Source organism: Palaemon carinicauda, chromosome 37, assembly GCF_036898095.1.
Source record: "Palaemon carinicauda isolate YSFRI2023 chromosome 37, ASM3689809v2, whole genome shotgun sequence".
Classification (NCBI taxonomy): Eukaryota; Metazoa; Arthropoda; class Malacostraca; order Decapoda; family Palaemonidae; genus Palaemon; species Palaemon carinicauda.
Genome location: NC_090761.1, coordinates 8,397,530 through 8,417,229, shown reverse-complemented (window position 1 = coordinate 8,417,229; position 19,700 = coordinate 8,397,530). Strand labels below are relative to the sequence as shown.

Genomic DNA, 19,700 nt, shown 5'->3' with positions numbered 1-19,700 from the left:
TGCTAAGAATTTCCCGGTTTATAAATTCTAAAGAAAAATTGAAAATAGGTACAGTAATTGGGATGTTGGACCCATGAATCAGATTGGGAAGTTACAGCAAGTGGAGCTTGAATTTATGAAATATAGTTTGGATATCTTGGCCCTAAGTGAAACTTGTAAGGGGATTGGTAAGGAAACTTTAGACCAAGGCAATATATATATATATATATATATATATATATATTATATATATATATATATATATATATATATATATATATATATATATATATATATATATATACATATATACATATATATATCTACCTGGGAAGATCAGATGGAGTTGGAAGAGAAGGGGTAGGAATGATGATGACACCAAGAGCAGAAAAGGCTTTAACCAAGTAGAGAGCTGTAAATAGTAGATTGTTACTAGCAAAGTTCAAATCAAAGCAGTGCAATATGAGTATTATAGTTTGCTATGTCTCAACAAATGATTCCCCTGAAGAAAGGAAAGATGAATACTGTGAAGAACTGCAGAGTGTAATAGATGAGATCAGTGAGAGATATGAAAATTGTGATTGGCGACTGCAATGCCAAAGTTGGAAGAAATAATCAAGGCATTGAGAATGTGATGGGTTTCGAGGGTCTTGGCGAAGTTGCAAATGAAAAGGAGCACATTTCATAAGTTTGTGTTCAGCAAACAATCTTGTCATTGGAGGTACTCCTTTTCAACACAAGAACATCCACAAGTATACATGGACTTCACCTTGTGGCATTTACAAAAATCAGATAGATCACATTGCGATTAATAAAGAGAGAAGGAGGACTCTGAGAAATGTAAGAAGCTATAGATGTGCCGATATTGGTAGTGATCACCAGCTCCTCATTGCCACACTGAAATTAAAACTGAAAGCACCCATCAGAAAAATGATAGAATACCTAGGTGCAACTTAAACGCTGTACTATTGTCCAGTAATGGTTCATCAACTGGCCCTCTTTCCAAAAAGATGCTATTCAACTGAGCTTTGATACAACTAAGCTTATAGAAGAAGAGCATAGAGAAACGTTTTCAATTGAATGTAGGAATCGATTTACAGTCTTAGAAACTTTAGGAGACGAAGAACAGACAATAAATAAAGAATGGTGGGATATTAAGACTATACTTTAGTAAGTTGGTAGTGAAGTCTTGGGACAAGTAGTTACAAGGAGAAACCCATCGATATCAAATGATAATTGAGATACTATGAAAAGGAGATAAAGACAGAAATTGATTGTTGAAAGTTTACGAGGAAGTAGTGAAAATTATGAGGTAGAGCATGCTAAAAGTATTGCAGTATTGACAGTGAGGTCAAAAGAAAAGCTAGGAATGACTGGAGAGAATATTTAGACAGTAAAGCAGATGAGGCTGACGAAGCTATGAATTCGGGAAGTGGCTATGGTGTAAGAATTGCTCATAGAATTATTGATGAAATCTCGACTGGGGCAAAGAAGAAGAAGCATATACCCATCAAAAAGAGACAAGGTTCTGTTATAGCAAGAGAAGGTGAAGAAAGACAACGTTAGATGGAACACTTAAGTGGTGTTGTGAATAGGAGATATGAAGGGAATAATTTGATTGATATACCTGAAGCTGATGAAGACCTTGATGTGCCCATAAATGAATTTAGAGTGTTTGAAGTCGCAGCTATCCTCAAAAAACTAAAGAGATGGAAAGCCCCTGGATATGATGGAATAACTCCCGAGATGATACTGGCCAAAAATGAAGTGACTCCCAGACTACTTTGTAGAATGTGACATGAAGAGGCAAAACCTGATGAGGGAGAGTTAGTGTTGTTGAAAATAGCTAAAAAGGGAGACCTGACTGATTGCAATAATTTCAGAGGCATACTCTTACATCAGTTATGAAAACATATAGTATGCTTATTCTAAAGAGACCGGAGAAAAAGTTTGATGAAAAGCTGAGAGATGAACAAGTAGGATTTAGAAAGGAAGTTGCACTGACCAAATTTTCCTTTTTGCGACATGTTCAGCAATGCGTAGAATATAGAAATCCCCTTTTGATGGCATTTGTGGACCATGAAAAAGCCATTGATAGTGTGCACCGGCCAACTTTGTGGAGAGTCCTGCGTTATTATAGAATTAATCTTAAATATGTAAATTTGATCAAGTTAATGTTAATTGAGTCTTATCAGATGAATTTCCAGTGAACAGAGGAGTACTCCAAGGAAATGTGTTGTCACCTATGTTGTTCATCCTCCTCATGAATTTTGTAATGTGTGGAACAGTCAGAGATGGTGGAGAAGGATTGGACTGGATTGGTGATAGAAGTTTAAAGTATGCTGATGATGATGTCCTTCTTAGCAGAACACCACAGGATTTGCAATGCTTTCTTATCAGAATGCATGAAATATCACACAAGGTTGGGCTGAAGATAAATAGAAGAAAGACAGAGATGATGAGAATGGAGTTTGCAATGGAAAATGAAATATTATTGGAAGAAGAAAGGATTAATGAGGAATCATTTAAGTATTTAGGAACAATGATCTCCAATACAGGGTCTTTAGAATTAGAGTTTAGTGAAAGATTGAAAAAAGCAAATCAGACAATGGCTAGGTTAAATAAAATTTGGAAATCAAATCGCCTAAAATTTCATATAAAAATCAGACTATATATCAGTTTAGTGAGATCGATGTTACTCTATGGACATGAGTCATGGTATGACAATGAAACAATCTCCAATAGATTTAGTAGATTTGAGAACAAAGCCCTCAGAAGGATATTAAGAGTTAAATGGCAGGACAGGATTAGAAATGAAACTATAAGAGAGATTACTCGAGTACCATATGTGGACGAGATCATGATGGGTAGATGGAAATGGGTTGGGCATGCTCTTCACACTCCCCAAGAGAGATTAGTTCTGCAAACGTTTAACTGGGCTTCACGGGGCACTAGAAGAATTGGAAGACCCAGGCCTACATGGCTTAGGACTATAAAGCGTGAAGTAGGAAGTGATGAATGGAGAAGTATTGAATTAAAAGCTCAAGACAGAGACGACTGTCGAAATCTAATTGAAGCCCTTTGCGTCAATAGGCGTAGGAGGAGGAGGTGATGATGATGATTCCTTCCCTTCTCTGCCTTAGAACATGTCCTTGGATGAATGAGAGAGAGAGAGATTTAGATCTTAATTCTCCATTTTCCCTTTGTTGAGCAAGATATTAGTTTTGCCATAGTGTCATAGTTTCTTGGTCAGACGAGTGTCCTTTGCTATGTCTACCTAGTTTTCTCACCTTTGCAACCTCATTTTAAGTTGAAATTTCCTGAAATGCTGAGGAAAAAGAGTAAGAATCTTTCTTTTATGAACATCAATGTCTAAGCCTCTTATACTTTTGCCCTCGCTATTAAGACCTCAAAGGGCAGCCTCATATTATATAGGAAAGAGAGCCCTTCCATGTTCATATTTCCTTGTCAGGGCATGTCTTTTTCTCCTTTTATTGATGGCTATAAAAGGAACACAATTTCGTGCAATAAGATTTCTTGTTCCCATTATAAGTGAATGATGGGTAAGGTAAGTTTATAGAAATTTGCTCTTTAGCCCATTGCTCATTAGGAGTTACAGTGGTACCTTGGACATTGAACATAATTCATTCCAAAATCATTATCAGGCACCAAATCAATTTTCATCATAAGAATGAATACTCCTACTATGGGTCATTTTACACAAAGTTTACAATATTAGAATATTTTGAAAGTATAGTGTAGTGCATTAAAGCAAAACAAGAAAAGCATTCATGAATAATAGAATGAATGAATAAATTTGGAATAAATTAATGCTGAACTTCACGTTACCTGTAATAAGGAAAGTTCATGCCTGGAAGGTGGTAAAGAGGGAAGGTGTAGGTGGTGCTAGTATTGCCTGGAAGGGGAGTTTCCCTTCGTAAAAACTTTGGGTGTTTCTGGCACTATCTTTCATTTAAAGTACTTAAGAACTAAAAACTGATGAAAAGATTTATTATTATTACTAGCCAAGCTTCAAACCTGGTTGGAAGCAAAAGTAGCCCAGTGAGGAAAGGAAATGAGGTAATAGCAAATATACTAGATATAAGTAATGAAGGAGAGAAAGTTGTCATAAGAGCAGTAACAGCATAAAAATAGGTCAGTCATACATAAACACTAAAATGAGACAAGTCAATCTGTTTAACAGAAGGCATTTAAAAATTAGTTCAAACTTCTTAAGTTATGCTGATTCAGCAGATCATTCCACACTAATTACGGGTGGAATAAAATTTCTAGAATACCAGAGTACGTAGCACAGTATTGTGCCTTATGATGGAGGAGGCATGACTAAGAATTACCTGCATACCTAGCACTACGTACAGGATGGTACATTCTTGGAAGATCAAATTGCAATGTATGACTTGAATTAGAAGAAATCTTAAGCAACATGTATAAAGAACTATCTATTGTAAAGAACTATGCCAGAGATTTAATAGGCTGCAAGTTTATATCAAATAAATCAAGATGAGAGTCCTTCTTGAAGACCAAACAGGAAAGCAATGCTCAAAACAAGACCATTTGCCAATGATAGACATCATAAAAAAAGGCTTTCTTAATAAGCACAATTTTTTTTTTTTCAAATTGAAGAAGAAATGGACCAAATGGGGTTCTCAAAAGTTTAATTTAAATCAAGAATCACGCATAGAATTATAAATGAGTTGTGAATAGTTGAAGAGACATTGTTGATGCAAAGATCTTCATGTTGAAGAGCTACTGTCCTCTTAACCATAACAAAATTCAAACTTTGTAGCCTTCTGGTTAACCTCTGTTCCTGATTCCTTTCTTGGTATGGTCCAACTTCTCAATTGAAACTTCTTAGTGCAAGTTCAGGAGGTTATATTTTTGTCTATGTTCGTCCATATGTCTGTTTGTTTGTTTGTGAACAACTTCTTTACCACAATTTTACTGATAGAGTAGTGAAACTTTCAGGGATTGATTCTTATATTAAGACGTGGAAGTGATTCAATTTTGTAAGTCCAAGGTCAAAGGTTGAGCAATAGATTGTCCAAGTTAACCATAACCACAAGTTCCCACATGGTTGTCACACAGACTTCAAATATGCCTATGGTCTAAATTGATTCTGGGAAAGGCAAGCTGGTTTCGAGAAATAAGCTGCAGTGTCGGAGGTCTGCAACCTGAGTGATTTTCTAGTTTGTTGTGCTTGGTTACTGAATGGCCTCTCAGGCCTGATTATTGGCCATTAAATCAAATTCTTTCTCTCTCTCTCTCTCTCTCTCTCTCTCTCTCTCTCTCTCTCTCTCTCTCTCTCTCTCTCTCTCTCTCTCTCTCTCTCTCTCTCTCTTTCATTTTAAATTTTCCATTTCTGTGTTATTTGCTTAGAAAGTTATCAATTTAAATTTCTAATTTGATCTTTATATCCCTTTTGCAGAAGTGTTGTCAAGCATGTCCAGCATGTCATCTGAAACAGGTGGAGATCAGACTGCCTCTCCGGACAAAAGTTTGGAACCTAATGCCTCGGCATCTCCACGTACACCTAGGTAGGTTGGTTAAAAAATCATTGAAGAGAAATTGAAGGGGTTTAATGAGTTCGTTTATATTATCGGGTAGAATGCTGTCAGGTAGGGAATGACTTTGATGAGAATTCTACAAATTGAAATTTCATTTGTTGTACATAGGCATTACAGTACTGTATTGCTCATGGCAAATTTCATATGTTGTATATAGGCATTACAGTACTGTATTTCTTAACCCTTTTACCCCCAAAGGACGTACTGGTACGTTTCACAAAAGCCATCTCTTTACCCCCATGGACCTACCGGTACGTCCTTGCCAAAAAATGCTATAAAATTTTTTTTTTCATATTTTTGATAATTTTTTTGAGAAAATTCAGGCATTTTCCAAGAGAATGAGACCAACCTGACCTCTCTATGACAAAAATTAAGGCTTTTAGAGCAATTAAAAAAAAATATACTGCAAAATGTGCTGGGAAAAAAATAACCCCTTGGGGGTAAAGGGTTGGAAATTTCCAAATAGCCTGGGGGTAAAAGGGTTAAGGCAATTTATAAAGAACCACCATTATACTGATTAATAAACTGCTTTGTTGTAAATTTTAGTTTGCTTTATGTAGTTTTCAAAGCTGGTATAGCTTAGACATCATTTCAATACTCTTGACTCCTGTGATAATGAACCAAGGTGCAATCCTAGTTAGAAACCCATAAAGTTACAAGCCTTAGGACTTCCATTAAAGAAAAAAAAATATAAAGAATAAACTATACCAGAACAAGAAAAGAGAACTCCAAAGCTAGATGGTGCTGTTATATTAGTAATCAACAAATGATTTAATTTTTTGTTTTTCAATATTAAACTTAGCCGGTGATTATATAAGCTGCAGCTCTGCTGCCCGACAGAAAAACTCTACGTTCAAAATCCGCCAGCGATCGCTATGCAGGTAGGGGGTGTACTTCAACAGCGCCATCTGTCGTGCAGGTACTCAGTACTCAATGTAAACACAGAACTCAATTTTCTCTCTGTCGTGCCACCGGCAAGACCTACTAAATTCGCTGTTGCTTACTGGATTGGTTTTCACATATTTTGGTGAAGTACACATTTCTAGTTTTGAGCTTTCGCTTTGCAGACGTTATCTTCAATACATCCTTACATTCTTTTATTGATTTTGGATTATTTGTTGACGACTTTGGATAGATTTTGAATTCCCCTTTGACTAATTCAAAATGGCTGACCCTTCTCAAGTCCCTAAATTCAGGAAATGTAATGCTAGGGACTGTTCAAGGCGTCTTCCGAAGGCCTCTATCGATCCTCACACCGTTTGTTCCAATTGTCGGGATAAGACCTGTCAATTGGAAGATCGATGTGAGGAATGCGTTGGGCTTTCGGAATTCGATTTCATCGAATTCCAGAAATACACACGTAGGCTAGAGAGAGATAGAGTCAGGAGAAGTTCATCTCGCTCCGTTGAATTTTCCTCTCCTCATGCCCCACAACCTATTCCTTCCCCTGTAGTGGTTGCTCCTGATCCCCCTTCTAGCACTCAACAACCTTCGATGGCAGATATGATGCGTGCCATCCAGGCTCTGGGTGAGAGAGTCGAGTTATTGGCGAGCGACCGTAACCAACTCATGGCAGACGTCAAGGAGTTGAAGTGTAAGAGTGCAGTGGGTAGTGACAAAGTGAGTGGTAGTGTTGTGGAAAGTGTTGTAGATAGTGTTGCGCTTGAGGGTTCGTCTGTTCGTGCCTGTCGTCCTCCCAGTCCGGGACCTCTTGCAAGCTCCCAAGCCCAGGGGAAAAGCAATGTCGTACGACCAAAGGGTTCGAGAGGCTTTAATCAACGAATAGACTTTCCCTCCGTGGTTTCGGGCGTATCTAACCAAGATCGCCCCACCCACACGAAGACGAGAGAGCCCATTTATTCCTCGTCTGCGGAAGAGGTTTCTCGAAAGAAACCATGGACCAAGGTCTCGCGGCCTCTTAAGCGCAAGTCGGTCCCTTCCGCGCAAGTCCAACGGCCCAGTTGTAGCCACTGGGTCAGTTCGGACTCGCTGCAGTCTTCCGATGACTGCACACCTCCTAAGAGAGGCAAAGCGGTACCGCATCAGGCAGTAACACCGTCTGTTGCCGCACCTGCTACTGTAGACCCTAAGTGGTCTTTGCTGCAGACCATGCAGTCACAGTTAACGTCATTGATGCAGGACTTTCGTGCGGAGAAGGTTGACGCTGCACCAACCTCTAGCCTACAACCACCCACGGTTGTGCGTCCAGTGGACGCTGAGGCTACCTTCTCCCGCACTCCAGCTGTGAGAGTCCCGCCACCCATGCGTTCCAGTGTACCCTGCCAGCCGCATGTTGACGTTCAGCGACGCACGGAACCTTCCGTTGACGTTCGCGAGTTACAACAACAACCTAAGTTGTTTTGTTTTGACGCGGTGCGTCAACCTCCGCAACCCAGTGTGGTTACCACTACTCGCCCACAGCAGACTAGACAGTCTGGAGTAGACGCTTTGCGCCACCGCGCTGCTATGGTTGTTGCCAGTTCACAGACTGGGCAACAGTTCCATGACGTTGCGTCCGGTTCAGTCACGCATGCACCCGTGCTGCCGGACTCAGCTGACCAGCCGATTGCTACTCCTTTGCCGCTTCCTCCTCAGTTTTCAGATGATGGACTCTCTGATGATGACGACGCTGCACACATTGACGACCCGCATACGGACATCGACGAACCCAAGACCACGCAACCCTCCTTGGACTTTAGAAAAGTTCTTGCTTTGTTCAAGGAGATGTTTCCTGATCAGTTTGTGCCTGCGGCTCCACGCTCTCCTCCGTCTGAGTTCGCTTTAGGCACGCAGTCATCAGCGCCTGCCTTCACGAAACTCGTCCTCGCACGCTCGTCCAAGAGAGCTTTACGAGTTTTAGGGGATTGGATGCAGTCCAAAAAGAACCTTGGGAAGACAGCTTTTACGTTTCCCCCTGCGAGACTCTCTTTCAGATCGAGCGTCTGGTATGCCACGGGAGAAGTTCTCGTCTTGGGAGTTCCTGCCTCGGCCCAGGGCGACTTCTCAAGTCTAGTAGACTCTCCCCGCAGGCTGGCCATGAGACGCTCTAAGATTTGTTGGTCTCCTTCAGACTTAGACCATCTGTTGAAAGGAGTGTTTAGAGCCTTCGAGGTCTTTAACTTTTTGGACTGGTGTCTGGGAGCTTTGAGCAGGAAGATCTCCCCTTCTGACAAGGAAGCTTCCTTGCTCATTATGTCCTGTATGGACAAGGCCATACGTGACGGATCCAGTGAGCTTGCGGCTTCGTTCGTTTCCGGGGTCCTCAAGAAACGGGAAAACCTTTGCTCTTTCTTGTCAGCGGGAGTAACACCGTGTCAGAGATCGGAACTTCTGTTTGCTCCTCTCTCAAAGTGCCTTTTCCCAGAGGACTTGATAAAGGAGATTGCTGCCTCCTTGATTCAAAAAGACACTCATGACCTGGTTGCGTCCTCTGCCCGCAAAGCCACCCCTTTGCCTACCTTGTCTAGACCCAGGATGGACACTCCAGCGTCCAGATTCATTCCGCCCTTTCGTGGCAGAGCCTCCAGCAGAGGAGGTGCTCGTGCCGAAGGGAGACGTGGGAAGAAGAAAGGTACCAAGTCCTTTAAGGGCAGAGTCTGACTGCCACCTTCTTCAGACAGCAGTGGGAGCCAGACTCAAGAACTTCTGGCAGACCTGGGAGAAAAGGGGCGCAGATGCACAATCTGTGAAGTTGCTCAGAGAAGGGTACAAGATCCCGTTTGTACGCAAACCCCCTCTAGCAACGTCTCCCATCGATCTCTCTCCCAGGTACAGAGAGGAGGACAAGAGACTAGCTTTGAAGCAAGAGGTGTCTCTCTTGCTAGAAAAGGGAGCGGTAGTCAAAGTCCGGGACCATCAATCCCCGGGCTTCTACAACCGTCTCTTCTTAGTGGTAAAGAAGACAGGAGGGTGGAGGCCGGTGCTAGACGTCAGTGCGCTGAATGTCTTTGTCACAAAGCAGACGTTCGCCATGGAGACCACAAAGTCTGTTCTAGCAGCGGTCAGGAAGGAAGACTGGATGGTCTCTTTAGACCTAAGGGACGCTTACTTTCACGTCCCCATCCACCCAGAATCCCAACCTTTTCTGAGATTCGTTTACGAAAAGGTTGTCTACCAATTTCAAGCCCTGTGCTTTGGCCTAAGCACGGCTCCTCTTGTCTTTACGAAGCTGATGAGGAATATTGCCAAATTCCTGCATTTAGCGGATATCAGAGCCTCCCTCTATTTGGACGACTGGCTTCTAAGAGCTTCTTCCAGTCGTCGCTGTCTGGAGAATCTAAAGTGGACTCTAGATCTGACCAAGGAATTGGGTCTCCTGGTCAATATGGAAAAGTCCCAACTGGTCCCATCCCAAACTATAGTGTACTTAGGGATGGAGATTCACAGTCAAGCTTTTCGGGCTTTTCCGTCGGCCCCCAGAACAAGTCAAGCCCAAGGATGCATCCAGAACATGCTAAAGAAGGAACGATGTTCAGTCAGACAGTGGATGAGTCTGATAGGGACGCTTTCATCCCTGGAACAGTTCATTTCGTTAAGGAGACTGCACCTCCGTCCCCTTCAATTTCACCTAGCTGTTCACTGGAAAAAGGACAAGACGCTAGAAGCGGTCTCGATCCCCATTTCCGAGAAGATGAAGTCATCACTGACTTGGTGGAAGGACAACATCAACCTCAGAGAGGGTCTGCCCCTGGCTGTTCAGACCCCCAACCACGTTCTCTTCTCGGACGCATCGGACACGGGCTGGGGTGCGACATTAGACGGTCGGGAATGCTCGGGAACTTGGAACTCGAATCAAAGAACGTTACATATCAACTGCAAGGAGCTACTGGCAGTTCATCTGGCCTTGAAAAGCTTCAAGTCCCTCCTTCTAGGGAAGGTGGTGGAGGTGAACTCAGACAACACCACGGCCTTGGCGTACATCTCCAAGCAAGGAGGGACCCATTCTATGATGTTGTACGAGATCGCAAGGGACCTCCTCACCTGGTCAAGAGATCTAAACCTTTCTCTAGTAACGAGGTTCATTCAAGGCAACATGAATGTCATGGCGGATTGCCTCAGTCGGAAGGGTCAAATCATTCCAACAGAATGGACCCTACACAAGGATGTGTGCAAGAGACTATGGGCCACATGGGGCCAACCTACCATAGATCTCTTTGCAACCTCGATGACCAAGAGGCTCCCAATTTATTGCTCGCCAATCCCGGACCCAGCAGCAGTTCATATAGATGCCTTTCTACTGGATTGGTCCCATCTAGACCTTTATGCATTCCCCCCGTTCAAGATTGTCAACAAGGTACTGCAGAAGTTCGCCTCTCACGAAGGGACAAGGTTGACGTTAGTTGCTCCCCTCTGGCCCGCGAGAGAATGGTTCACCGAGGTACTTCAATGGCTGGTGGACGTTCCCAGAACTCTTCCTCTAAGAGTGGACCTTCTATGTCAGCCACACGTAAAGAAGGTACACCCAGGCCTCCACGCTCTTCGTCTGACTGCCTTCAGACTATCGAAAGACTCTCGAGAGCTAGAGGCTTTTCGAAGGAGGCAGCCAGGGCGATTGCTAGAGCAAGGAGGACATCCACTCTTAGAATCTACCAGTCGAAGTGGGAAGTCTTCCAAAACTGGTGCAAGTCGGTATCAGTATCCTCGACCAGTACCTCTGTAACCCAAATAGCTGACTTCCTATTATACCTGAGGAAGGAAATTTCTCTTTCAGCTCCCACTATCAAAGGTTACAGAAGCATGTTGGCAGCAGTCTTCCGTCACAGAGGCTTAGATCTTTCTAACAACAAAGATCTACAGGACCTCCTTAAGTCTTTTGAGACCTCGAAGGAGCGTCGTTTGGCTACACCAGGTTGGAATTTAGACGTGGTACTAAGATTCCTTATGTCAGAAAGGTTCGAGCCACTACAATCAGCCTCCTTTAAAGATCTCACTTTAAAGACTCTTTTCCTCGTTTGCTTAGCAACAGCTAAAAGAGTCAGTGAGATACACGCCTTCAGCAGGAACATCGGATTTTCATCTGAAACGGCTACATGTTCTTTACAGCTTGGTTTTCTAGCCAAAAACGAGCTACCTTCTCGTCCTTGGCCGAAATCGTTCGATATTCCAAGCCTTTCAAATTTGGTTGGAAATTAACTAGAAAGAGTCTTATGCCCTGTTAGAGCTCTTAAGTTCTATTTAAGACGAACTAAACCTTTACGAGGACAGTCAGAAGCTTTATGGTGTGCTATTAAGAAACCTTCTTTGCCTATGTCAAAGAATGCAGTTTCCTATTATATAGACTGTTGATACGAGAAGCTCATTCCCATCTGAATGAGGAAGACCATGCTTTGCTGAAGGTAAGGACACATGAAGTTAGAGCTGTCGCAACTTCAGTGGCCTTTAAACAAAATAGATCTCTGCAGAGTATAATGGACGCAACCTATTGGAGAAGCGAGTCAGTGTTCGCGTCTTTTTATCTTAAAGATGTCCAGCCTCTTTACGAGAACTGCTACACCCTGGGACCATTCGTAGCAGCGAGTGCAGTAGTGGGTGAGGGCTCAACCACTACATTCCCCTAATTCCATAACCTTTTTTAATCTTTCTCTTGAAATGTTTTTTATTGTTGTTTTTTGGGTTGTCCGGAAGGCTAAGAAGCCTTTCGCATCCTGGTTGATTTGGCGGGTGGTCAAATTCTTTTCTTGAGAAGCGCCTAGATTAGAGGTTTTGATGAGGTCCTGTAGTATGGGTTGCAACCCTTGATACTTCAGCTCCTAGGAGTCGCTCAGCATCCTAAGAGGATCGTGAGGCTCAGTAAGGAAGACGTACTTAAAAAAGGCAGAGTAATTGTTCAAGTCGACTTCCTTACCAGGTACTTATTTATTTTATGTTTGTTATTTTGAATAACTTCTAAAATGAAATACAAAATCCTTAGCTCATAATAATGTAAACAATTAATGCTGGTCTCTACCCACCCCCCTGGGTGTGAATCAGCTTATATAATCACCGGCTAAGTTTAATATTGAAAAATGTTATTTTTATTAATAAAATAAATTTTTGAATATACTTACCCGGTGATTATATATTAAAGGACCCTCCCTTCCTCCCCAATAGAGACCCAGTGGACCGAGGAGAAAATTGAGTTCTGTGTTTACATTGAGTACTGAGTACCTGCACGACAGATGGCGCTGTTGAAGTACACCCCCTACCTGCATAGCGATCGCTGGCGGATTTTGAACGTAGAGTTTTTCTGTCGGGCAGCAGAGCTGCAGCTTATATAATCACCGGGTAAGTATATTCAAAAATTTATTTTATTAATAAAAATAACATTTTTCAGTGCAGTATTGTGTTATTATTATTTCTTATTTTTACTCTTCAGCAAGCGACCACCTCAGCTTTCAGTCGTGAGTGTTCAGGCTACAAACATCCCACCTCGCGAAACTGTCGTCTACACGAAGGGAGTTCAAACTTCAACATCTGGTGATGGCCCCGGTTAGTTCTATTCTATTTTCATATAATCTTAGCTAGAGGCTATTGGCCAAGATTAGGCTGGCAAGATAGAAATTATAGATTGCTAATAAGTATCTTAAATATGTTTGAGCCACCCAGGTGTATGTTGACAAATGAATGTAAAAGTTGATGAGTTTATTAAAAAAGAAGATTAATATAATTTTAACAGTTTTTGTCTCAATTTATTTTAAATTTTGACACTGAAGCCATCTTTGGTGTGGGTTGCATATTTAAGTGTACACATTTTTATAGGCAGAGAAAATACAGTACTCTAGGTCTGTATGTAGGCATTAAATATTTTGAAAGTGACTCGGGTAAAGTTAGTTTCAAGTACTGTTTTTGGAAAATGGGAAATTTATTTTTATCTGATGTAATGGTATTAATACACTCATAACTAACATACTAAAGTTGGTTTGGGACTATCTAAAGCAAGGTGGGTTTTTTGTCTTCTGTGTTTATCATTAAAGATGTTGTAATGGAAGCTAAGATTAATTTTAACCATTAGTGAAATCTAGGTAAACTTTTCATTTTTATCTATTAAAGGAGTCTTCGTGAAACATTGTGGTCACTTCACGTTACTAAATATCTTTTGCACAACATATATTTTGATTTTATAGGTGTGTTTAAATATTCATTAACTCATTTATAGTAAAGAAACACCTCTTTATTTGATTTTTTGCTAATGAAAATAGATAGTAGCCCATCTCCATTGCTGATGTAAATGCATATTTCATGGAACTTTGGAAAGGTTTATAGAAAGGTTCAAGTATGGATATTGTTTCCTTTACTGCATTACTTGACATAACTAGAAATTTGAATACCACGCTTATTGTTTCATAATTCTAAGAGGTTATTTAACATCTTAGATTTAATCACTTTAATTGCAAGCTTCAGCATTATGCAGTAATAGAAAACTTGAATATGTTCCTTTTCTTCGTAAAAATATTTGCCGAATGTTCTAAGATTTTTTTTCTAATAGATGAGGATTCTGGTTACAATATAACTTGGTAAGAATTTTGACAGCTAATGTAATGTGTACTCAAAGAATTTGAAGAAGGCTGAACTTTATATTCTACCTAAGATGTTTTGGTAGCTGGTAGCAATTTTTATTTGCATTAATGTAAATTATGTATTCAAATGATACACTAATACAGTACAGTACTTATATGGAAATTAATAATACTTTTAGTACATTTTCATTAATATTTATAAATCATATCCAAGTCTATTTTTCTTTAGGTTTACGAAATCCTTCTTATAAAAAGGATATTTTAATGTTCACTTTAATGTTTAGGTTCATGAGAAATGCATATTTCATCACAAATTGGGTAAACTTTTGTTTATTTATTTTAGTATTGAATAGAAAACCTTGATATGATTCATATTACTTTTGTAACAAATACCTATTGATCTATTATCAACTTTATTTTTCATGTCATAAAAACTACAAATAGTTTTTCAGTGTAATTTTTTTTTTGTGTGAAAATGATTTGAAAATAGTTGTTGCTACTTTATACAAAGTTAGGTTCAATAGTTTGAGAATGATGGAGATTAACTTTTAATGTTAAACACAGAATGTAGAGAGATTTACAATTAGGTCTTGTATAGTATTATAGATATTCAGATGGCCTTTTTATGTATATATTATTCAGTGGTTCAAAGGGTAGTACAGTATTTTGAATAGATGTTAGGATTCTATGAAATCTTTTAAAGATTATAGGTGCTGTATATGTTGGCCATGAAATACTGAAAATATTTGTAAAGTTTGCATGGCAAGACTATGGGAATCTAGGGTTGGGGTGAAACTCTCAAGAAGCAATTCTTTAGTTTAGCTGCATGATTACGGTATGCCTCTGTTCATGTAACTGACCTTTTGTTCTGAACAGTGGAGTATGGAAGTTCACTGGAGTAATGTCTAAGTGCTGGGGTAATATTTAAATATCATTTATGAGAGAAGAATCAATTGAATTTCAACCCTTGACTTAAATGTTGGCTGAGCAGTATACTGGAATATTTAGTGTACATGTTATCCTGAGCATTTTATCCTGGTAATTTATTAAAACAGCAGTTAGACATTTCCTCTTGTCTGGGTCAGTTATGGAGGTGGATGGCTCACACCTTGTAATGTATTGGAATCAGGTCTGTAATGGTATTAACTTACTAACAATCTCTCCTTATTAACCATATCCAGTGTATTGATATTTTTCATTTAGCATGATTTTCTATCTTTAACTTAGATAACCCTGTAGTTTAGTGCAGTTATTTGGCTTAGTCACCTCCTGAGTAATTTTAATTGTAACCCAGTAGTCGTTTTATGAATGACAATACACCTATACTCTAGCAGTGATGATGCTGTGATGATGGTTATAATCTTATGTACGCTCTTTTGATGGCTTAATTACTTTTGAAACTATTTATTCAGTGACAAAATTGATTGGAATTCCTAAATATTTAATTCATTTGCAAGTTGGAAGTCTAGTGTTTTTGTCTTACCTGAGCATTGAAAGGATGTTGACTAATTAAACAATAAATTAAAAAAACTTTAATCTGAATGGTTTTACAAATGCATCTTAGGTTTGAGGTCCTCAAAAGGTAAGATGTAGTCAGTATTTTAAAATTGGAGATTATACGTTGTTCGTTATTGCCTACACTGTTGTGTAGTTTTGGTATTTTGACTCGTGATCTTGCTTGAGCACCACAAAGACGTGTCCACTTCATTGTGTCATTATGTGTTGAAAGTGTCTCTTTGATTTGACGCACTGTGCACTGGTACTTTGAAGACCGGTTTTATTTGAGTTTGGTACTATTAATGTTGTTGATTAAATCTTGGAAGAATACAGAACTTCATTTCCTAGATGTTTTATGGTATTGAACAATAGTTTGAATTCTGTCAGTTGAGCAGTTTGTCAATAAGAAGGTACTTTTTCAATCTTTTTTTGTTTTTTGTTCATTCTTAGTATACCATTTACAAGGATACGAGTTCTTTGTATAATATGAACTAATGGTACGTTTAAATCGCAATCCGTATCTAACCATGGTAGATATATGTGTTGTTGTTACAAGTATGTGAGCAAAAAGGGTTCTCTATCAGTAGTATAACTTTATAAAGGTTAAAAAGGGAGTAGGGCTTTTTTTTTCTATACAACTACATACAGTAACACAAAATGGCACTTAGTGTAGATTATGTAAAAATAATTTTCTGCTTCGGAAAAGTCATAGTAAAAAACACAAATATATTAGTTATTTTGTCTAAGCTGTTCTTGAGGTCACTAGTAGTGGTACTGTTCATAGGTTCAGTCAATTTCATAGTGAGGCTACATTATATTTGAATAAGTTCCCATTGTGATGGATGTTGAACTATTTTGTTTTCCTTATCCATCTGTTGCATTTAGATTGGTTACTACTGTAGGTGAATAGATTGCACATACAGTAATCTGTTATTTATATATTTATCTTGAATACATCTGTTAACAGAATTTGAACAGCTCTTCTAGAGTCTAAATTGAGATGTTTTAACTTGGTATCAGATGTGTCTGATTGATGGTATTGCAGTTTGATTCACTTACATGTGTTGCTTTTAAACTTTCTGTATCCTTCCTCTGGGATTGCACATGGACAGTTTACTATGGTTTGCTTTACTTCCTCAGTTCTTGTAGTAAATTAATGTTCAATGTATCTTAATGTTTTTTGTGGTTTCTTTTCAACTTCTGTATTTTGTTTAGAAGGTTGATAGTCACTATCATAATGACTCATTGATCTTTCTCTTTATGATAATTCTGTATCTTCCTGCCATGTAGGTTATACATTAATTGACATTCTTGTTCTTATAGGCTGTGTGCCTGTGATGGTATCGCCTATTTTCCTGATTATTCCAAAGTCTTTTTGCAAGTGATTTATTCCTGTATCTTAACAGCACAGGTACCTATTTGTATAGGGCCAGGTACTGAATCGAGGCAAACTACTGTGACATTTTGTCATTGATGATAATTCGCTGTTCTCTGTAACTTAGAAAGTTTTGTACCCAGTTTCTCACTTATGATACGTAGGCATTTTAGTTTTGCCAATTTTTTATTTGGTACTTTTTATTATGGAAATCCTTTGAGTTTCTCTAGTAATTTTATAATTGTACTGAAACTGTCATGGAAGAATAACAGGTTGGTTAAGCATGGTCTCTTATAAGCCCATGCTGGTTTTTTGTGATTAAATAGTTTGATTCCAAGTTTGTTATTTTGCCATCTGCTTTGACAGATTCAAGAACTATTCAAGTCAGGGTTATAGGCCTGAAGTTCCCTGGTTCTTCCCTAGAACTTACAAAGAATGAAGTAGTAGAAGAAAGACCCTTTTTTCTATGGTCTAGCAGATCTGCATCTGCTGTGGGATAACAAACATTTTATGCAAGGGTGTCCTTACCGAGTTGATCTTGACAGAAGCCGAGATACAAGTTGAATCTTCTCACGTTTCGGGAGACCATTCATCGTATTTGTAGGTTTAGGTCACAAAATTATGGCTGTTGCAACTTTTATGATTTTTTTCAGGCAGGTTTTATATTGTTCCATATCAAACTACTTTTAGGGAATATCATAATCCTGTTGGAGTTATATTCTTTTTCTGCATTCTAGACCCTTGAAATTCTATCTACTGGTAGATTTAAAATGTGGGAGTAGCACGGTGTGGATGTTACAGACTCGTCATCCTCATCTATAACCATGTTTAGTTCAAACTCCACTTGACCCATTTCTGTTGACCCCTTTGGGCTTTGAAAATATAACCAGAATTACCCCCTTGCCCACCAGACACCTCAGTACACTACCTTGCCGGTGGTCTGGACAAAATAATATAAGGTTTGTTACTACAGTAAAGGGTTGATGGAGGCTGAGGGCATGAACTGCCATGAGGAACTGTGGAAAGTTTGGAAAGTTTGTGTATGCATTGCATTCATAAGGCTGTGTAATATGCTGGGATTGAACTAAAGTTGTTTTTGTTTATGATTTGAACTGATTGTTATGGACGAATTTCGTTTACTTTAACCTTTGAAACTAGGTTTGGTAAATTTGAATACGTTACACATTATTATCAAACTGTGGAATAAATAGAGGGAAGATCATTATAAGTTTTTAGTCAAGTTTTCAAAATTATTCTTGTACTGTACACCTCTTGTCATGAAAATTACTCTAGGATTTGTGTGTTGTGTGTTTATTGGAAAATATGAATATTTCTTCTGTATTACGAGATCTGGTGTTTTGAATGACAAGCATTAACTAAAAGATTAGAAAAAACAAGTACTGTGTAAATTAAAATTCCTTTTTATGTAATACATATTTTTTAGAAACATGTTGAACAGAAACCTTTGGCCTTATATTGAGGCTCTAGTAAAGTGATTGTTTTGAAGTTAGCACAACATAAAGTTTGTCTAAAATGGTCAATTTTATTTAAAATCTTAATCAAGCATTGGCAATTTGATTTGGGGAGGGCTGCTGGAAAAAAGGAAGAAAAGGTTGAAGGTTTGAGATTTACTTTTATTTTTGTAATTATTTTGATATTTAGAATTGTTCCAAATGGCTCGTGGTTCATTATCATTTTAGTGAAGCTTAACATTAGTTAGTGGTTCAGATTTTGGTGTTCTCTCTTTTTTGGTGATTAATTTTGTCTTTTTCTATTTTATATGAAAAATATCGTTGGTTGCTAGGTGTGATCTTTGTAAGATGACTAGGAATAGTTTATGTTTATGTGAGAAATTTACGAGAAAATTAGTCAGGAAATGTTTTTTAAAACTGGCAGGTTGAAGATCTTTAAGCAGAAGTTGTAGTTATGTTTGTTTTTGTAAATGTGTATATGACTGAAATGCTGAAAGTTGTCATGTCTATGTCTGCTGTTTTAATGAAATTGAGTTTTCCAGCTATGCTGTGACTTTTTCATGTTTTAATTCTTCAGTTGTTGGTATTGTTTGATAGATAGCAGCTCTACATTCACAAGTATTTTTCCATTTCAGAAGTTCTGTCGTAAATTTGGAAGAAAAACCTCTTTAGAAATTGAGAACGATTTAACTTGTGATTGAATTACTTGAATGCATATTTGCGTTACGGGCGACAAATGTAGGACTGTTCAATTTTCTTGTTTTTTTTCTTGTTTTAGCCTTTATTCAACCCTGAAAGTACAGTACTTTATTTCTCATTGTTAATGAAAATGCAATCGTGATAAAACTGTATTACCATACGTTATTTTGAAATGCTTTTATCTTTCTGATGATGATTTTACAGTATATTTAGAATGTATAGTATAAGAGAGCAGAAAATCTTGTTTAGAATTGTGCTTTAACCTTGAAAATTTTCTCGTGCAAATTTCGTGGTCACATAATCAAACTAGAAGGAACTAAATTACGTACAGATAGAATCTTGCTATTACATTTTCAAATTACATGGATAGAACCATCTCCAAGGATGTATTCTACCATGTTACCACAAGTAATCTTAAGGTTTTCTTGGTTTGGTGACACTTTTCATGTTATGCACAATTTATACTGATAGTGACATTTCAGGCATTACAGACGTACACAACTAAAATGACATCCGAGTCATACCTATTTAGTCATGTGACTACCATGGGTATTTGTTTACAAGAGCACACTCACCATTTACTCCTGAATCCTCTTCT

At 38.7% G+C, this 19,700-nt stretch overlaps 1 protein-coding gene across 48 annotated transcripts in view; it reads left to right on the top strand.

Moving 5' to 3' along the window:
- The window catches only part of sw (short wing), a 171,389-nt gene that overhangs the window by 58,866 nt on the left and 92,823 nt on the right, over positions 1-19,700 (top strand). For all 48 annotated transcript variants that reach the window (XM_068360691.1, XM_068360733.1, XM_068360724.1 and 45 more), the window contains 2 exons: positions 5,426-5,534; positions 12,919-13,031. In XM_068360691.1, the coding sequence (XP_068216792.1) occupies positions 5,426-5,534; positions 12,919-13,031 (222 nt within the window). The remainder of the gene's footprint in view (positions 1-5,425; positions 5,535-12,918; positions 13,032-19,700) is intronic.